The 14,541-nt window shown below is 32.8% G+C and overlaps 2 protein-coding genes across 2 annotated transcripts; both read left to right on the top strand.

Moving 5' to 3' along the window:
• Window positions 1–1,058: 1,058 nt before the first annotated feature.
• LOC119687925 lies at window positions 1,059–1,700 on the top strand. The gene has a single exon (XM_038102482.1). The coding sequence runs from the start codon at window positions 1,059–1,061 to the stop codon at window positions 1,698–1,700; it is 642 nt and encodes a 213-aa protein (XP_037958410.1).
• An 8,188-nt stretch (window positions 1,701–9,888) lies between these two features.
• On the top strand, window positions 9,889–12,025 carry LOC119687915. The gene is made up of 3 exons (XM_038102472.1): window positions 9,889–10,099; window positions 10,141–11,137; window positions 11,281–12,025. Exons 1-3 carry the CDS (start codon window positions 9,889–9,891, stop codon window positions 12,023–12,025), a joined length of 1,953 nt encoding a protein of 650 aa, XP_037958400.1.
• The last annotated feature ends 2,516 nt before the right edge of the window (window positions 12,026–14,541 follow it).

The raw sequence follows: 14,541 nt of genomic DNA, 5'->3' as shown, positions 1-14,541 counted from the left end.
ATAAAGTGATTTGCTAGATATATATATTTTTTATAGAAAGTGAAATTGAAATTGATCACGTTGAAATTTGTGAACATAATTTCGAAACAGAACAAGAATGTGATTCTAGTACAACAGAAAATATAATACCAAGTAGTAATGATGACATTCCTCTTTCACAGTTGTATAACTCTAGAATTAAATACTACCAATCAAACAAAATAGTAAAATAAATCATTTGCTTATAAATGAAAGAAAGATTCCCCACGTAAAGCTGTTCGAACACGTCAATGCAATATTATATCTCATCTCCCAAGGCCTAAAGCAACATGTAATAAAGTTAAAACTATCTTTGAAACATGGAATCTCATATTTTCTAATCATTGGATACACAATATTGTTAATTTAACGAATCAATAAATTAAAATCGTCTCACATGGCTATAAGAGGAGTCGCGATGCGAGTGTAACTAACACTATCGAAATGAAAGCTTTAATTGGCATACTCTATATTGCTGGACTACATAAATCTTCACACAATATAGAAAACACACAAAAATATGAGTTGGTTGCAAAAAAGCTCTCTGTCCAAGACACAGTGAAACAATTTGCAAAGATTGCGCAAATTAAAAACATGCAATTTCGAGCTGTAAAAATTTTTATTTGACTATCGAACATCTTACTTTTTTCTTTTATTGCAGTTTTTTCACCAGAAGGGGTTTGTAAACCTGAACTCAATGCAGAAGAGGAGGTTAAAGGCTTACATGAGCCAGGGACACTCTAGGCATGTGGCCCTAGACATGGTGTCTAAACTTCCAACTCGTGCGCCAGCTAAAAGGGCTTTACTGACGACATGGTCATTCCACCTGGTAAGACACCAAAGCAGAACACCTCGATTCAGGGATCGAGTAAACCCTCTTTCAGCCAAGTAGCCAGTCAGGCCAAGGGGATCAAATTAGGATTTGTTCCTTTTGATTTGGCTAAGTGCCCCCTAAACAGGGAACAGATTGCACAGCTACATGAGGCCATAATTGAGACTGCCATAGAGTTGGCGTCAGACGAGGTTAAACCAGAATTTGAATGGCTGAATGGGTCCGTAAAAATGCGGCAGCTATTGCAACAAAAGCTAAACTAGGCACCAAAGTGGTTGAAGAGTCGGAGTTCCCAAAAACACATCTGGTGCGAGGATACTTTCCACACAGTTGCGATTTTGAAAACACCAAGGTTCTTGCCACAATTGAGGCCCAGAACAGGATTAAAGCAAGCACCTGGAAAGTATTACAGCGGACTGCAGAAGGTTCACTGCTCCACATCGTCTTTGCTGTCGACGATGCATCCTGGAACTCACTGGTCCAGAGTGGAGGTAGAATTGCATATCGCTTCAGCCATGTCAAGCTACTGCTTAAAGCTAACAGTATGACAAAGGAGGGGCAGCCAGAACAACGGCCTGTGGAACAAAAGGTTCCAAACAAACTCCAGATCACAAGGACGGAGAGACAGAAAGTGGAGCACGTGGTCCCACAATCAATACTTACGTCTACTGTGACTCCCAATGAGGCCCCAACTACTAGTAGAGCCGCCATTCAAAAAAGGCTTTCGATGCGGCCATCTATGGGTGGAGCATCAACAATTCCAAAAGAGCGCCAGAAGGAAAAAGGGCCACGAAGAGCACAATTTCAGAAGGAAGTTCGACTTCCTCTTAATAAAACTCAACCAAAATGAGCACTATAGGGGTGTTACAGGCGAACCTGCACCACGCGAAAGGAGCATCGGCTACCTTGTGCAGGACCTTCGCCACAAAAGGACTGGCCATAGCGCTTATCCAGGAGCCATGGACAGTCGGTGGGCATATAAAAGGCCTTAAACACCAATCAAGTAAGTTGATATATAAACGTGACAGATTCGCCTAGAACTGCTATACTTGTAAACAAAAATGTTAACTGTATTCCAATTCCAGATTTCATCCAGAGGGACTTAGTGTCGGCCATTTTTGAGGTCCCGACGGAGTGCGGAACACGAGAGATCGTGATCGCATCGGCCTACTTTCCAGGCGATGCAGATGAAGACCCACCTGAAGCAGTCACAAACTTGGTAAGTTATTACAAATCTAACAATTTACAATTTATAATTGGTTGCGACGCTAATGCCCACCATACCTTATGGGGTAGTACTAACATAAATAGAAGAGGGCAAATGCTTTTAGAATACTTTAGTAGTAATAACATCAGCATATTGAACAATGGTTCTGAGCCCACTTTTATTAATGCCATTAGAAGAGAGGTTCTTGACCTTACACTTTCTAGTCAATTTATCTCCAATTATGTTGTTAATTGGAGAGTCTCAAAGGAGGTTTTTTTATCTGACCATCAACATATTATTTTTGAACTGCCGGGGCAGATTTTACATAAAAATTCGCCAGCTGCACGTAAGTGTATCAACTGGGAAATCTTTAGACTATCCTTAGCTAGTAAGGAGGATCAATTACTGAATTCAATCAGTCATATTGATGAGCTTGAATTAACAGCAGATCAAATAAACTCTGTTATCTCTCAGGCGAATGAAGATGCATGTAAGGTTGAACCACGTACATCCAGACGGGATGTGCCATGATGGAACAGCAGGCTTGAAGAAATGCGCAGGGAGGTTAGGAAGCTTTTTAATTTAGCGAAACGATTAGGGGTGTGGGTAGACTATAAAACATCCTTGATTGCCTACAACAATGAGATTAGAAAATCTAACCGGAAATCATGGAAAACTTTCTGTGACAGTGTTGACAACACTCCGCAAATGGCTCGCCTTCATTAAGTGTTGAGAAAGTCTCTTTCAAATGACATTGGTCTATTGAAAAAGAGTGATGGTCTCTACACAACAAATGGCAGATCTTATGTGATGCATTCATAGATAGGCGCACGTTAAGTTATGAACAACCAGACAATCGATTAAGGTCGCTATCTGGTATCATTTTTGACATTGATAAAATCAGATGGGCAGTTAATTCTTTCAGTCCCTTCAAGTCACCAGGAAGTGATGATATCTTCCCGGCACTTATACAAAATGGCATAGACGTTCTTATCAATCCTTTAAAGGTGCTTTTTAGGGGAAGCCTACGCTGGAAGCATATACCTGAAGCTTGGAGAGAAGTGAAAGTGGTATTTATACCAAAAAATGATAATAGACCAAGTGATGACGCTAAATCGTATAGACCGATTAGTCTCTCATCCTTCCTCCTGAAAACTATGGAAAGACCCATAGATATCTATAATCGAACAGAATTGTCTAAAAGTCAACCTCTTCACAAAACTCAATTCGCTTATTCCAAAGGAAAATCTACCGAATTAGCCTTACATAACTTGGTCAGGAAAATTAAAAAGGTCCACACAAACAAAGAAATTGCGCTTTGTGCATTTCTGGATATTGAAGGAGCGTTCGACAATACGAGTTATGGCTCGATCTCGAATGCCTTAACTAACAGAAATGTTGATTTTAATGTTATTTCCTGGATTGAGGCGATGCTTCAAAACAGAAAAATTACATCAACCTAAGGTAGAACATCTATAGCTGTTGAGGCCGCAAAAGGTTGCCCACAGGGTGGAGTACTGTCTCCTTTGCTCTAGTCAGTGGTTGTTGATGAACTTTCAATCTTATTGGAGAATATTGGTTATGACGCCATTGGGTATGCAGACGATCTAGTTATAATAGTATCGGGAAAGCATGGTAGCAGTCTATCAGAGATCTTGGTAGGACACCTTCGACGCATTTTAGCGTGGTGCGAAGGTGAGGGTTGTTATGTAGGCCTGTGAGGGAATAAAATATTAATACCACAAGTAATAATAGCCAAATAATCTGACATTACCTCGGAATTCCCGCTACGTCCAGTGAACTATATACCCGTCGCCGATCTCCTCTTTATGTTGTTGTTCCATTAAGGCAGAAAAGTCTTCAAATGTTTGTAGTTCTGCATGTCGTTTAAAACTGAAGCGTCGAAATTCGGTATCCAACTTTGATTACACTTATTTATTACAATAATTTTTTTTTTTTTAAAAGAAAAATTAAAACTTTAAAATTAAACAAAAATTAAAATGAAAAAACACTTAAATAATTTAACACAAAAACATCACATCATTTCTTTGTAAACAAATAAATTCAACGTGCATTATTCGCACGTTGATAAACCGAAAATGAGTAAAAGCTTTTACATCTGCTTTCGTCTAGTTTTTGTTTTGCGTTGATCAGTGCAATCAAGGCGAATTACAGTGAAAGCTGCATCAAGTTCGACTACTGAGAGAACGAGGTGTTACCAAGCAGGAATAGGTAACCAAGATATGTAAAAGACAAATGCTAGTTTTGCGTAAAAATGATAAAGTGAGCTTTTTTTTGAGGTGAACACCCTCAAATAAGTAAACAAACACAAAACAAAATTAAGCAAGGCCAACAAACGCAATCCGGTAACAGGAAAGTGGTGGATAGTTGCCAAGAACGTTTTTTGCTGTAACTGAAGGGGTAACAGGATCCCTAACGTAATAGAAAATCTTGTCAGTTAGGCAAGATGACTATAAAAGAGCTAGCAGAGGTTTGGTTGCGCTCTTCTTGTTTGAGTTTTACTGAGGATTAGAAGTGGTACATATTAATGAATAATTAAAAGTGAACTAAAGCTTAGCTAAAGAAAAATTGCACAAGTTCAAAGACAAAGAAAAAAAATAAACATTTTAAAATTAGTTCAAATTGAGTTAAAAATAATTTAAAAGTGAACTAAAAGTTAATTAAGAGATTTCAAAAATAAACATTCTAAAATTAGTTCGAATTGAGTTAAAAATAATTAAAAAGTGAAGTAAAAGTTAACTAAGAGAATTCAAAAATAAACATTCTAAAATTAGTTCAAATTGGGTTAAAAATAATTAAAAAGTGAACTAAAAGTTAACTAAGAGATTTCAAAAATTTATAAAATTTAAAAAGATGAATTAAAGATTCAAAAATTAACTAAAACCTGGCTAAAAGATTACAAAAGTTCGTAAGATTTAAAACGCTAAGTAAAAGTGAATGAAATTCAAGGTTAATCAAAATTTATTTAAAAGAGAAAAAAATACAAGAGTTACCTAAAATATATTAAAATATATTAAAATATATTAAAATATATTAATAGTTAAATAAATTATACATATGTTATAATTGAAAAATAATTGTAAAATTAATATATACAAATGAGACATTTGTCCTAAACGAACACACAAACAATAGAAAAGAAAAGAAAAAAAGATATATATATATGCATACATAGACCACGGAAAATATATGCTTGATAGCAAGAAGGAGAAAATTTTAAATATATCATAATTTTTTTTGATTTATAAAAATATAAAAGAAAAAAAAAGAAATAATTAAAAAAAAAAAAATATAATTATAAGCGTAATTATAAATATATTTATAGATTGAATTTTTTTTTTGTTTTTTTTTAATTTGAAATTTATAGCTAGGTCAACGGCGGCTGGAGTGACGACATTTCTGCGGCTGGTGGTAAGCTTTTATTATTGTCAAACAAATTTTCAGATTTAGAAGAAAAAAAAATCAATTATCTCTGTGAGAAGTAATAAATATTTCACAAGTTGTTTTTTTGTTTTTACATTTTTTTTGTTGTTGATTATCAGTGCAACAGTTTTTTTAATTTAATATTGCTATGTCACTGATTCTCCTCTATCTTTAGGTCGGAAGATTTCAGGAGCAATTACTGAAATTTTTATATATATATTTATTCATTTGGTTTTTTTTTTTTTTTCTCGTTTGTGTTTTTCTTTGCTAGGGAGTTTTTTTTATACATTAGTTAGATATTCATTTATATATGAATATATTTACTTTATTTTTATACTTATTTATGAAATTATGTACGATTAAATTTGTTAATATAGAAATAAATTGAATATTACAATTTCATTGTTATGCTATTCTGAATATAAAAAGAAAAAAAAAAATTGTGAATTAAAAACATTGTAAGATATTGTATATACTTATATGTACTCAAGTATATTGTAATTTTTTTATTATCCATTTTACCATATTGTAAAACATTCAAAATTTTTGTATTTAATTTAAAAATACAGCAAATATAAAAAAAAAAAAAGAAAAAAAAAGATATATGTAGATACAATTATTTTTTATGTATTTTTTCTTTGAGGTAGTTTTATAAGGAATTCTGAAGTCCATCATGAGCATTTAGGAATTTTTAACTAAAGGGGTGGTAATAAGCTTGTGACCATACTTCACGCTTAGGAGCATAACTACACCTTGGCTGAACAAGATCTATTGGATTTCATTGTATGACACTGTTGTTACCTAAATTTAAAGAAAAAAAAAAAAAAGAAATAAAAGAAAAAAAATATGGCACATCTAATTGATGAAGATCAGGCATTGCCAGGGATATTGCCAACTTTTCCCCATTTTGAAGATATGACTGTTTCGTATACTGGTAGAATCGAAAATGTCGATTGGGTAATGGAAGAATCCATATTAGCGGAAATGCAGGCAGCAGGGTTGCCCAGGGGTAGGACCTGCAACCTAGAGGTGAGCCAGGCCTGTACAGAGCTTCCTAAGGCTGCGGCAATAATAATAAATATCAAGGGCAAGGCCATTCCCCTACTGTACCATGAGGATTTCTTCAAATTTAGAAAACCCAAATGAGCGGTAGTATATATTTTTTTTTATTTTTTTTGTTGTTTTTTTTTTGTTTGAAATAATGAAGTAATTTATGTAAAGCATAAGGATTAGGTAGATAATAATTTTCTTTAAGCAATGAAATAATAAGGAATTTAAGTTATTAGTTGTTTATAATAATTGTTAGATGAATAGTATTTTTATATGAATATAAATAAATGAATAAATGAAGTATGAAGGAATGACCGATTGATAGGATAAGAACTTAAAGCATGGCACGATTTTTTTTTTTTTTGTAGTTGTCTACAGTGTAACCTCAGGTGGCAAGAACCCCACCCCAACACTGGCGAGCATACCGGGCTAGCCACCGTGCCATGCGCGGCCTCTGAGGACACTAATTCTGAACAACAGGTGGACGCAACAGGGTCTCTCCATAAATCCGGAGAAAACTGTTGTTGTGCCTTTTACACTCAAACGTAAACTAGACACAGGTCCTGTACGTTTAGGAAACATTAATATTTCTCTCTCCAGTGAAACAAAGTACCTAGGTGTTGTCCTAGATGGTAAACTCACTTAAAGTTCACACTTTAATAAAGTATATAACAAAGCATTAAGGGCTTTATGAACAACACGGTCCTGTATAGGTAAAACTTGGGGCCTAAACCCAAAGATCATATTTTGGATATATCAGGCAGTAGTACATCCTATCATGACATATGGTTCCCTGGTTTGGTGGCAAAAGGTCACACAGGCTGGATCTATTGCTGTATGCATGAAGCTCCAGGGATTAGCGTGTCTCTTAATGACTGGTGCTATGAGGACAAGTCCAACTGCAGCACTTGAGGCTATACTTGGAGTGATACCTCTGCACATACACATTCAATCTACGGCTGGGCTTAGTGCGCTTCGACTAAAACTCCACATGAACAAGGGTTGTTTTGACTATGGTCATACCACAATATTAAAAACATTTGGAGAACATAAAATTCCTCAATGCGATGGAGACTATACGACAGAACTCCATCGTTTTGGCAAAAAATTTGAGGTACACCTACCATCACGTTCAACGTGGGAGAATGGAGGCCCACAGGTTGACCCAAAAAGTTTGGTTTGGTGCACAGATGGATCAAAGATAGATGAAGGTACTGGCGCTGGTGTATATGGACCCAACACCAGCATTTCGGAGGTAATGGGCACACGGCTGAGTGTCTTCCAAGCTGAAATCCACACAATCAACTTATGCGTAAAATCCAATTTAATCAAAAAAATCTTCTGGCTCGAAAATTGTTATTTACTCTGACAGCCAGGCTGCTCCTAAAGCTCTTTTTCTTGGACTTTCAAATCAAAACAGGTCCTTGAGTGTTACGAGCTTCTGCAATCACTTGCAGCTCGGAATAAGGTAAGCCTTTACTGGGGTTCCGAGTCACAGAGGAGTTTTGGAATAAACTGAGCCAGTACAAAACAGATTATCAAGTAATTGGAAAATCATATGCGGCTGGAGTACTACAAAGACATTCTTAAATTCTCAAAATGTAATTTAAGGTTGATAACGGGTTTCATTACAGGTCATTATGATCTGAAATATCACCTTCATAAACTACAATTACCTGCTAACTCGGAATGCAGATTATGCCTCGAAGACCATGCACGGAAACGACCATGCACATTCTTTGAGACTGTCCAGCTTTAATAATGCACAGAAGAAACCTGTTTCATAAAGAATTTCTGTCACCAGAACAGATTAAGAACTCTTCTCTAAATTTAGTTCTAGACTTTATTCACAAAGCTTTAAGGGGCTTTGTTTAATCAATAGTGAAACTGGTACAATAAGTCTGGCCGCAGTACCGGCTGTTGGGCAATTTTCAATAATAATAATAATAATTAAAAATTCATTAAAATAAAAAAGAAAATTATTTTCGTTTTGTATTTAATGATAACTATACTAAAAGACTCCAAAAAACAAGAAAATTTAATACAAGTTTTATGAAAATGACTTATGATATTAAAAATTATATTATTGAAATAAATCAATGTTTTTTTATTTGTTGACGTACGAAACTAAATATTACCATCAAAAAGTATATATTTTTTCAAAAAATTTTGTTAATAAATAAACTTTTACAATGAGGTTCTAAACAACCCCACGCGACGGACGGCGGGTTAAAAAGATTTTTTTTTGCACTAATGTTAATAAGTGAATTATATGTAGTTTTTTTTAAATATCTTTTGTATCAAATAGATATGAGAAACAATTTTTATTCAACAAACTGAGACTTTGTATACAAATATTGACAATAAATGTTTAATAGCATAAATAAATGAAATTACATAAACAATACCTTATTTGTAGACAAATATAATAAATAACAAAATAAATGACAAAATATATAAATAACTATATTGTAAATGATTAAGAAAAATTTTAAAATAAAATAAAATAAATTATGTGCTCCGGGGTAAGGTCTATGTTGGGTTGAACTGAAAATATTATATTTTTAGTTTTACATTACAAAAACAAAATTGTCAAATTAGACTCATTAAGTCTCATGCACTTTTAATAAAATACAAATGCCAGTTTCTCGTTTACTCTTACGAAAGAAGGTTGAGTTTTTATTTGTCGCGAATTTGAAGAATTGAATAGATTCTTTTTTTTGTTTTTTACAGTTTGCTATTTTTGCTTTTTAATTCAGATCAAAGAAAAGCCTTTAATCAGACATTTTTTGGCGCCTAATGTGGGGCTCGGTGGACATTATTATCTTGTATTTTATATACATACGTATTTATATACAAAAGAAACATAACGTTTTATAGTTGCTATCCGGTATCCGTTACGATTTTCGCATGTGCTCTGTGTGTTAATAGAATCACGTTGTTTTCGATATTCTTACGGTAGTTGGTACTGTATCTTGCTGCTACATCTGTTGTCAACTGCGACGCTTTGTTTCTCGGTTTAGTTCTTGCTGCGCTGTCTTGCTGCTACATCTGCTGTCAACTGCGACGCTTTGATTCTCACTTTAGTTCTCGCTGCGCTGTCTTGCTGCTACATCTGCTGTCAATTGCGACGCTTTGCTGTTTTTTGATTGCGTTTTGGTTTTACGTATTTATATAAAATTTGTGCATCTTTTGCTACGCTACTTTGGTTCTGGTCGCTGCTGTGCTGCTGCGTTCGATTTATTTCAGTGCAATTATTATTGCGTTTTATTTTCTCGGTTCAATTGTTCACAATATTTTGATTTTTGCATCTATGGCAATTTAATTGGAGTCTATTATGACTACTGAACTTAAACAGCAACGTGCTAACACGAAGAAGAATATATCTCGGATCAGGAGTATCATAGAACGAAATGCAAAATCAGACACAACGGTTTTATCGCCTATTGAACTAAAATGCTGTTTAGGTATTTTGGAATCGTATTTCACGCAGCTAATGAGCTATCAAACTCGAATTGAAGAATTGGAACCTGAAGACAATATGAGAGGCTTGAGGATCTATATGTCAACATCAAAACATCTATTCAAGAGCAACTAGGTGAGGATTTGCATATGTCGTTACGAGATCACACGTTTTCACCTGTCTCATCAAATACGAGATTGTCACCTTTGAAATTGCCGTCGTTTAGTGGAACATACTCCGAATATAAAAATTTTATTTCGTCTTTTAATCAAATCATTGACAGAGAAGTTGGATTGTCAAATATTGAAAAATTTAATCATTTGTTAAACTGTTTACATGGACAATCTTTGGATACCGTACAAGTTTTTCAAGTTAGTAACGAAAATTATCCAAATGCACTTCAGAGATTGAAGTCCTGCTATGATAATAGCAGCTTAATTTTTATGGAAAATATTGCTTCACTGTTTGAATTGCCACATACATCAAGGCAAAGCTGTAGTCAACTTAGGAGCCTGGTTGACAATGTATCTGCAATCTACAATTCGCTGCGCTCAATTGGCTCCGACAAGCAAATTTCAAATGCAATGCTAATTTACTTGGTAATGCAAAAGGTGGATGATAGTTTAAAAAATAAGTGGAAGAAATCTCTTGACTTTAATTCTTTGCCTTTATGGGAAGACTGCGCTAAGGTTCTGGAAAGACGCTGCCAATTTCTTGCATCGATTGAAACGCCACTTCGGTCTCAAGACATAATTCGTAGGAATGACAACAAGTTTTCTAAAAAGATCGATAAGCATCAATCTCGTCAAAATTGCTCATTTGTTTGTACTAAACGCACTTGTCCGTTGCGTGACAGTACTGATCACATTATTACTGCTTGTCAGCGCTTTAACAATATGTCCGTTCCGGATCGTTTCAGAAATGTGAAAAGACTTTCTCTCTGCATAAGCTGTTTATTTAAAAATTATAAAGTTACTCAGTGTACATCTACTTTCAAATGCAAGATTTGTTCACGGTCTCATCATACAATGCTTCATCGAGCTCAAAATACATCAAGTACGTTTTTGGTATCGCCAGCACCTCAACCTACGGTGCAAACTACATCTCTGTTGTTCATACTCTTGTAAGAAATTCATCGCAAAATACAATTATTCTCGCAATTGTGCTTGTCCGTGATAACACTGATAACTATCGATTAGGGAGAGCGCTCCTCGACTCCTGTTCACAGATTAATTTAATATCTGAAGAATTTTCCCAAAAATTGAGATTACCGCGTGAAAGACATAACATACAAATCAGTAGTATTGGTGACACAAATACAAGGATAAAACATAAAACCTCAACTAATATAAAATCTCGCTTTGCTGATTTCGAAATTCCACTTGATTTTTGCATCACTTCTCATATTTCGTACCAGCCTCAATCACAAATTGATATTACTTCTTGGAATTTACCAGCAAACACTAAGCTTGCAGATGAAAACTTTTATAAATCAAATCGTATCGACCTATTATTAGGGACAGAGACATTCTTCAATATACTTTCCGTAGGACAAATTAAACTTAGAGATAACTTACCTACGCTTCAAAAAACATTGCTTGGTTGGGTTGCGTCAGGTAAGTATAATTCTGACACTCCATTTTCAACTAAATCTTCTGCTTGCTTACTTTCTTGTGAAGAAGCCATTAATTTTAATCTCGAACAGTTGTGGAAATTAGATGAAATTAGTTCTACACCTGAGCTGACTGATGAAAAATCTAATTGCGAAGCTGAATTTTGTAACACTCTTTCACGCAATGCTATTGGAAGTGTAGTTGTTCGATTACCATTTAAGGATACATTAAGTTCACTTGGACCTTCACGAGATATCGCTTTTCGAAGATTAACTGTATTGGAACGTCGCTTGTCACGTATGCCAGAAATAAAGGCACAATACGTTGCATTTATGATTTGTTATGTAGGCCTGGGAGGGAATAAAATATTAATACCACAAGTAATAATAGTCAAATAATCTGACATTACCTCGAACTTCTCGCGTTGTCCATAAGAACGGCCAATGTCTCTGCCTGGGTGTTTCTGTCGAGCACGTCACCATTCGATTCAACACCTGTGTATCCCAGATGTTTTTTTCTTTTTAAGTAATAATTTTTTTTTGTGTTTTTTATATATAAATATATAAATTACTTTTGTTTAGAAATGATGCACAGATATCACTTAATCACTAAAATTTATTCATGTGCATTGCTCGCACAGACAAAAATAAAGAAACGTGTAAAAGCTTTTATTTTTGTTTTGTTTTGATCCATATAATCGAGGCGAATTATGTCGAAAGCTCCAATAAAGTTTGACTTAGATATTAAAATATGGTATTGCCAAGTATAAATAATACACTTAAGACAAATTTTAACTTTATTGGAAGGAAAAAATAAAGTAAGCTTTTTTAAAGGTCATCACGCTCAAACAAATAATTACACACAAAACAAAACCAGCAAAGCCAACTAGAAGAGTGGTGAAAATCTTTCAAGGGCAGTCTACGGTAAACAAAGATCTAACAGAATCACTAACGTGGCAGCAGGATTGTTCAGTTAGTCAAATTGACTATATAAGAGCCAGCGGAGGCTTGATTCGGTCTCTTATTATAGTGATGTTTTCTGAGAAAGTCGAGTAGGACAGTTCAGTTCGTTGTTAAAACTCGGCAAAAGAAAATTTTTTTTTTTTAATTTAAAGTTACTAAAAAGTGCATAAAAACACAAATGTTAAGCAAAAATTAAATTTATTAATTTAAATCTGATAAAAAGTGTATAAAAATGCAAATGTTAAACAAGAATTAATTTTATTAATTTAAATTTACTAAAAAGTGCATAAAAACACCAATATCAAGCAAGAATTAATTTTATTAATTTAAATTTACTAAAAAAGTGCATAAAAACACAAATGTTAAGCAAAAATTAAATTTATTAATTTAAATCTAATAAAAAGTGTATAAAAATGCAAATGTTAAACAAGAATTAATTTTATTAATTGAAATTTACTAAAAAGTGCATAAAAACACAAATGTTAAGCAAAAATTAAATTTATTAATTTAAATCTAATAAAAAGTGTATAAAAATGCAAATGTTAAACAAGAATTAATTTTATTAATTTAAATTTACTAAAAAGTGCATAAAAACACCAATATCAAGCAAGAATTAATTTTATTAATTTAAATTTACTAAAAAGTGCATAAAAACACAAATGTTAAGCAAAAATTAAATTTATTAATTTAAATCTAATAAAAAGTGTATAAAAATGCAAATGTTAAACAAGAATTAATTTTATTAATTTAAAAAGTGCATAAAAGCGCAAATCTTGAACCAGAGTTAATTATATTATTAGTTCATAAAGGACTACGCACAATTTAAAAATTCCACGGCAAAAACAAAGAAAAAAAAAAAAAAATAATAATAATAAAAAGAACTAAAAAAAAATATATATATACATATCATCATATTCAAAATCTAACGGATGTAACGGAAAAAAAAACGGATACTGAAGGACAATAACGGCAACAGGATCCACCGTTATGAGACAACGGTGGTCAGGTATTCCGGAAATTAAGGATACAAATTGATTTGAAATTGAAAAAAAAAAAAAGAGAGGGAAACTTTAAAGATTTGATTGCATAATTTCAATTATTGTTATTATTATTAAATTTATTTGGTATTTATTATTCAGCAGATATTAAATTATAGAAGAAAAAAAAAAAAAAAGTTATCAACGTATCAGAAGAGAAAAAAAAAATAAGCTCATTACAACCACCAGTATTTAAATATTTGTTTCTTGATTTTAATTTGTTTGTAATTTTGAAATTTATAGCTAGGTCAGCGGCGGCTGGAGTGACGTCATTTCTGCGGCTGCAAGGTAAGCTATGAGAATAAATAGCAAAGAGATAATTAATTTTTTTTGGTTAACAAGACTGAATGTTTTATAGTTGAATTTCTCTTTATTTTTTTTGTTGGTTCTATGTTTATGATCAATATTACAACTTTTTTCTCTTCTCAATTCTTTTGTTGATGCTTTGTTTAGGGAGTTTTCTGTTACATATATACCAATTATTACCATAATAAGTATAGCAAAAAAAAAAAAAAAATGTTATTAATATTTATAAATCATAAAGTTAAATAAAAAAAAGAAAAAAAAAAATTGTATAGGAATTATAGGAATTATATGTATACATGAAATACTTTGTAAATATCTATTTATATAAGAAATATTGTAAATATTCCTACATGAAATAACATAAATAGCTATATTTGAGTAAATATTTTGATAAAATTTTTTACTAATTTGAAATAATATTATAAGCGTTATAAAACAACTTTCGTATTTATAGTATATAATAATAAAGAAAAAAAAAAAATTTACAAAAAAAATATATATATATTTTTTTTTTTTAATTTATTATTATGAGCTCATGATGAGATATTGTTGAATCTATATAGAGGGGTGGTGTTAGTGCGGCGTTCCAAACATTTTTTTTATTTTTAA

Source organism: Teleopsis dalmanni, chromosome 1 (genome assembly GCF_002237135.1).
Source record: "Teleopsis dalmanni isolate 2A chromosome 1, ASM223713v2, whole genome shotgun sequence".
NCBI classification, from domain to species: domain Eukaryota; kingdom Metazoa; phylum Arthropoda; class Insecta; order Diptera; family Diopsidae; genus Teleopsis; species Teleopsis dalmanni.
The sequence above is the reverse complement of the archived record's forward strand: the minus strand, read 5'-3'. Positions and strand labels throughout refer to the sequence as shown.

Excerpts from the sequence above, each read along its gene's own strand:
- LOC119687925 (XM_038102482.1), top strand. The coding sequence starts at position 1,059 with ATGGCTGAATGGGTCCGTAAAAATGCGGCAGCTATTGCAACAAAAGCT.
- LOC119687915 (XM_038102472.1), top strand. The coding sequence starts at position 9,889 with ATGACTACTGAACTTAAACAGCAACGTGCTAACACGAAGAAGAATATA. Across the intron at positions 10,100-10,140 it reads ACCTGAAGACAATATGAGAG|AGCAACTAGGTGAGGATTTG; the intron begins GCTTGAGGATCT and ends CATCTATTCAAG. Across the intron at positions 11,138-11,280 it reads TCTCTGTTGTTCATACTCTT|ATTACCGCGTGAAAGACATA; the intron begins GTAAGAAATTCA and ends CCAAAAATTGAG.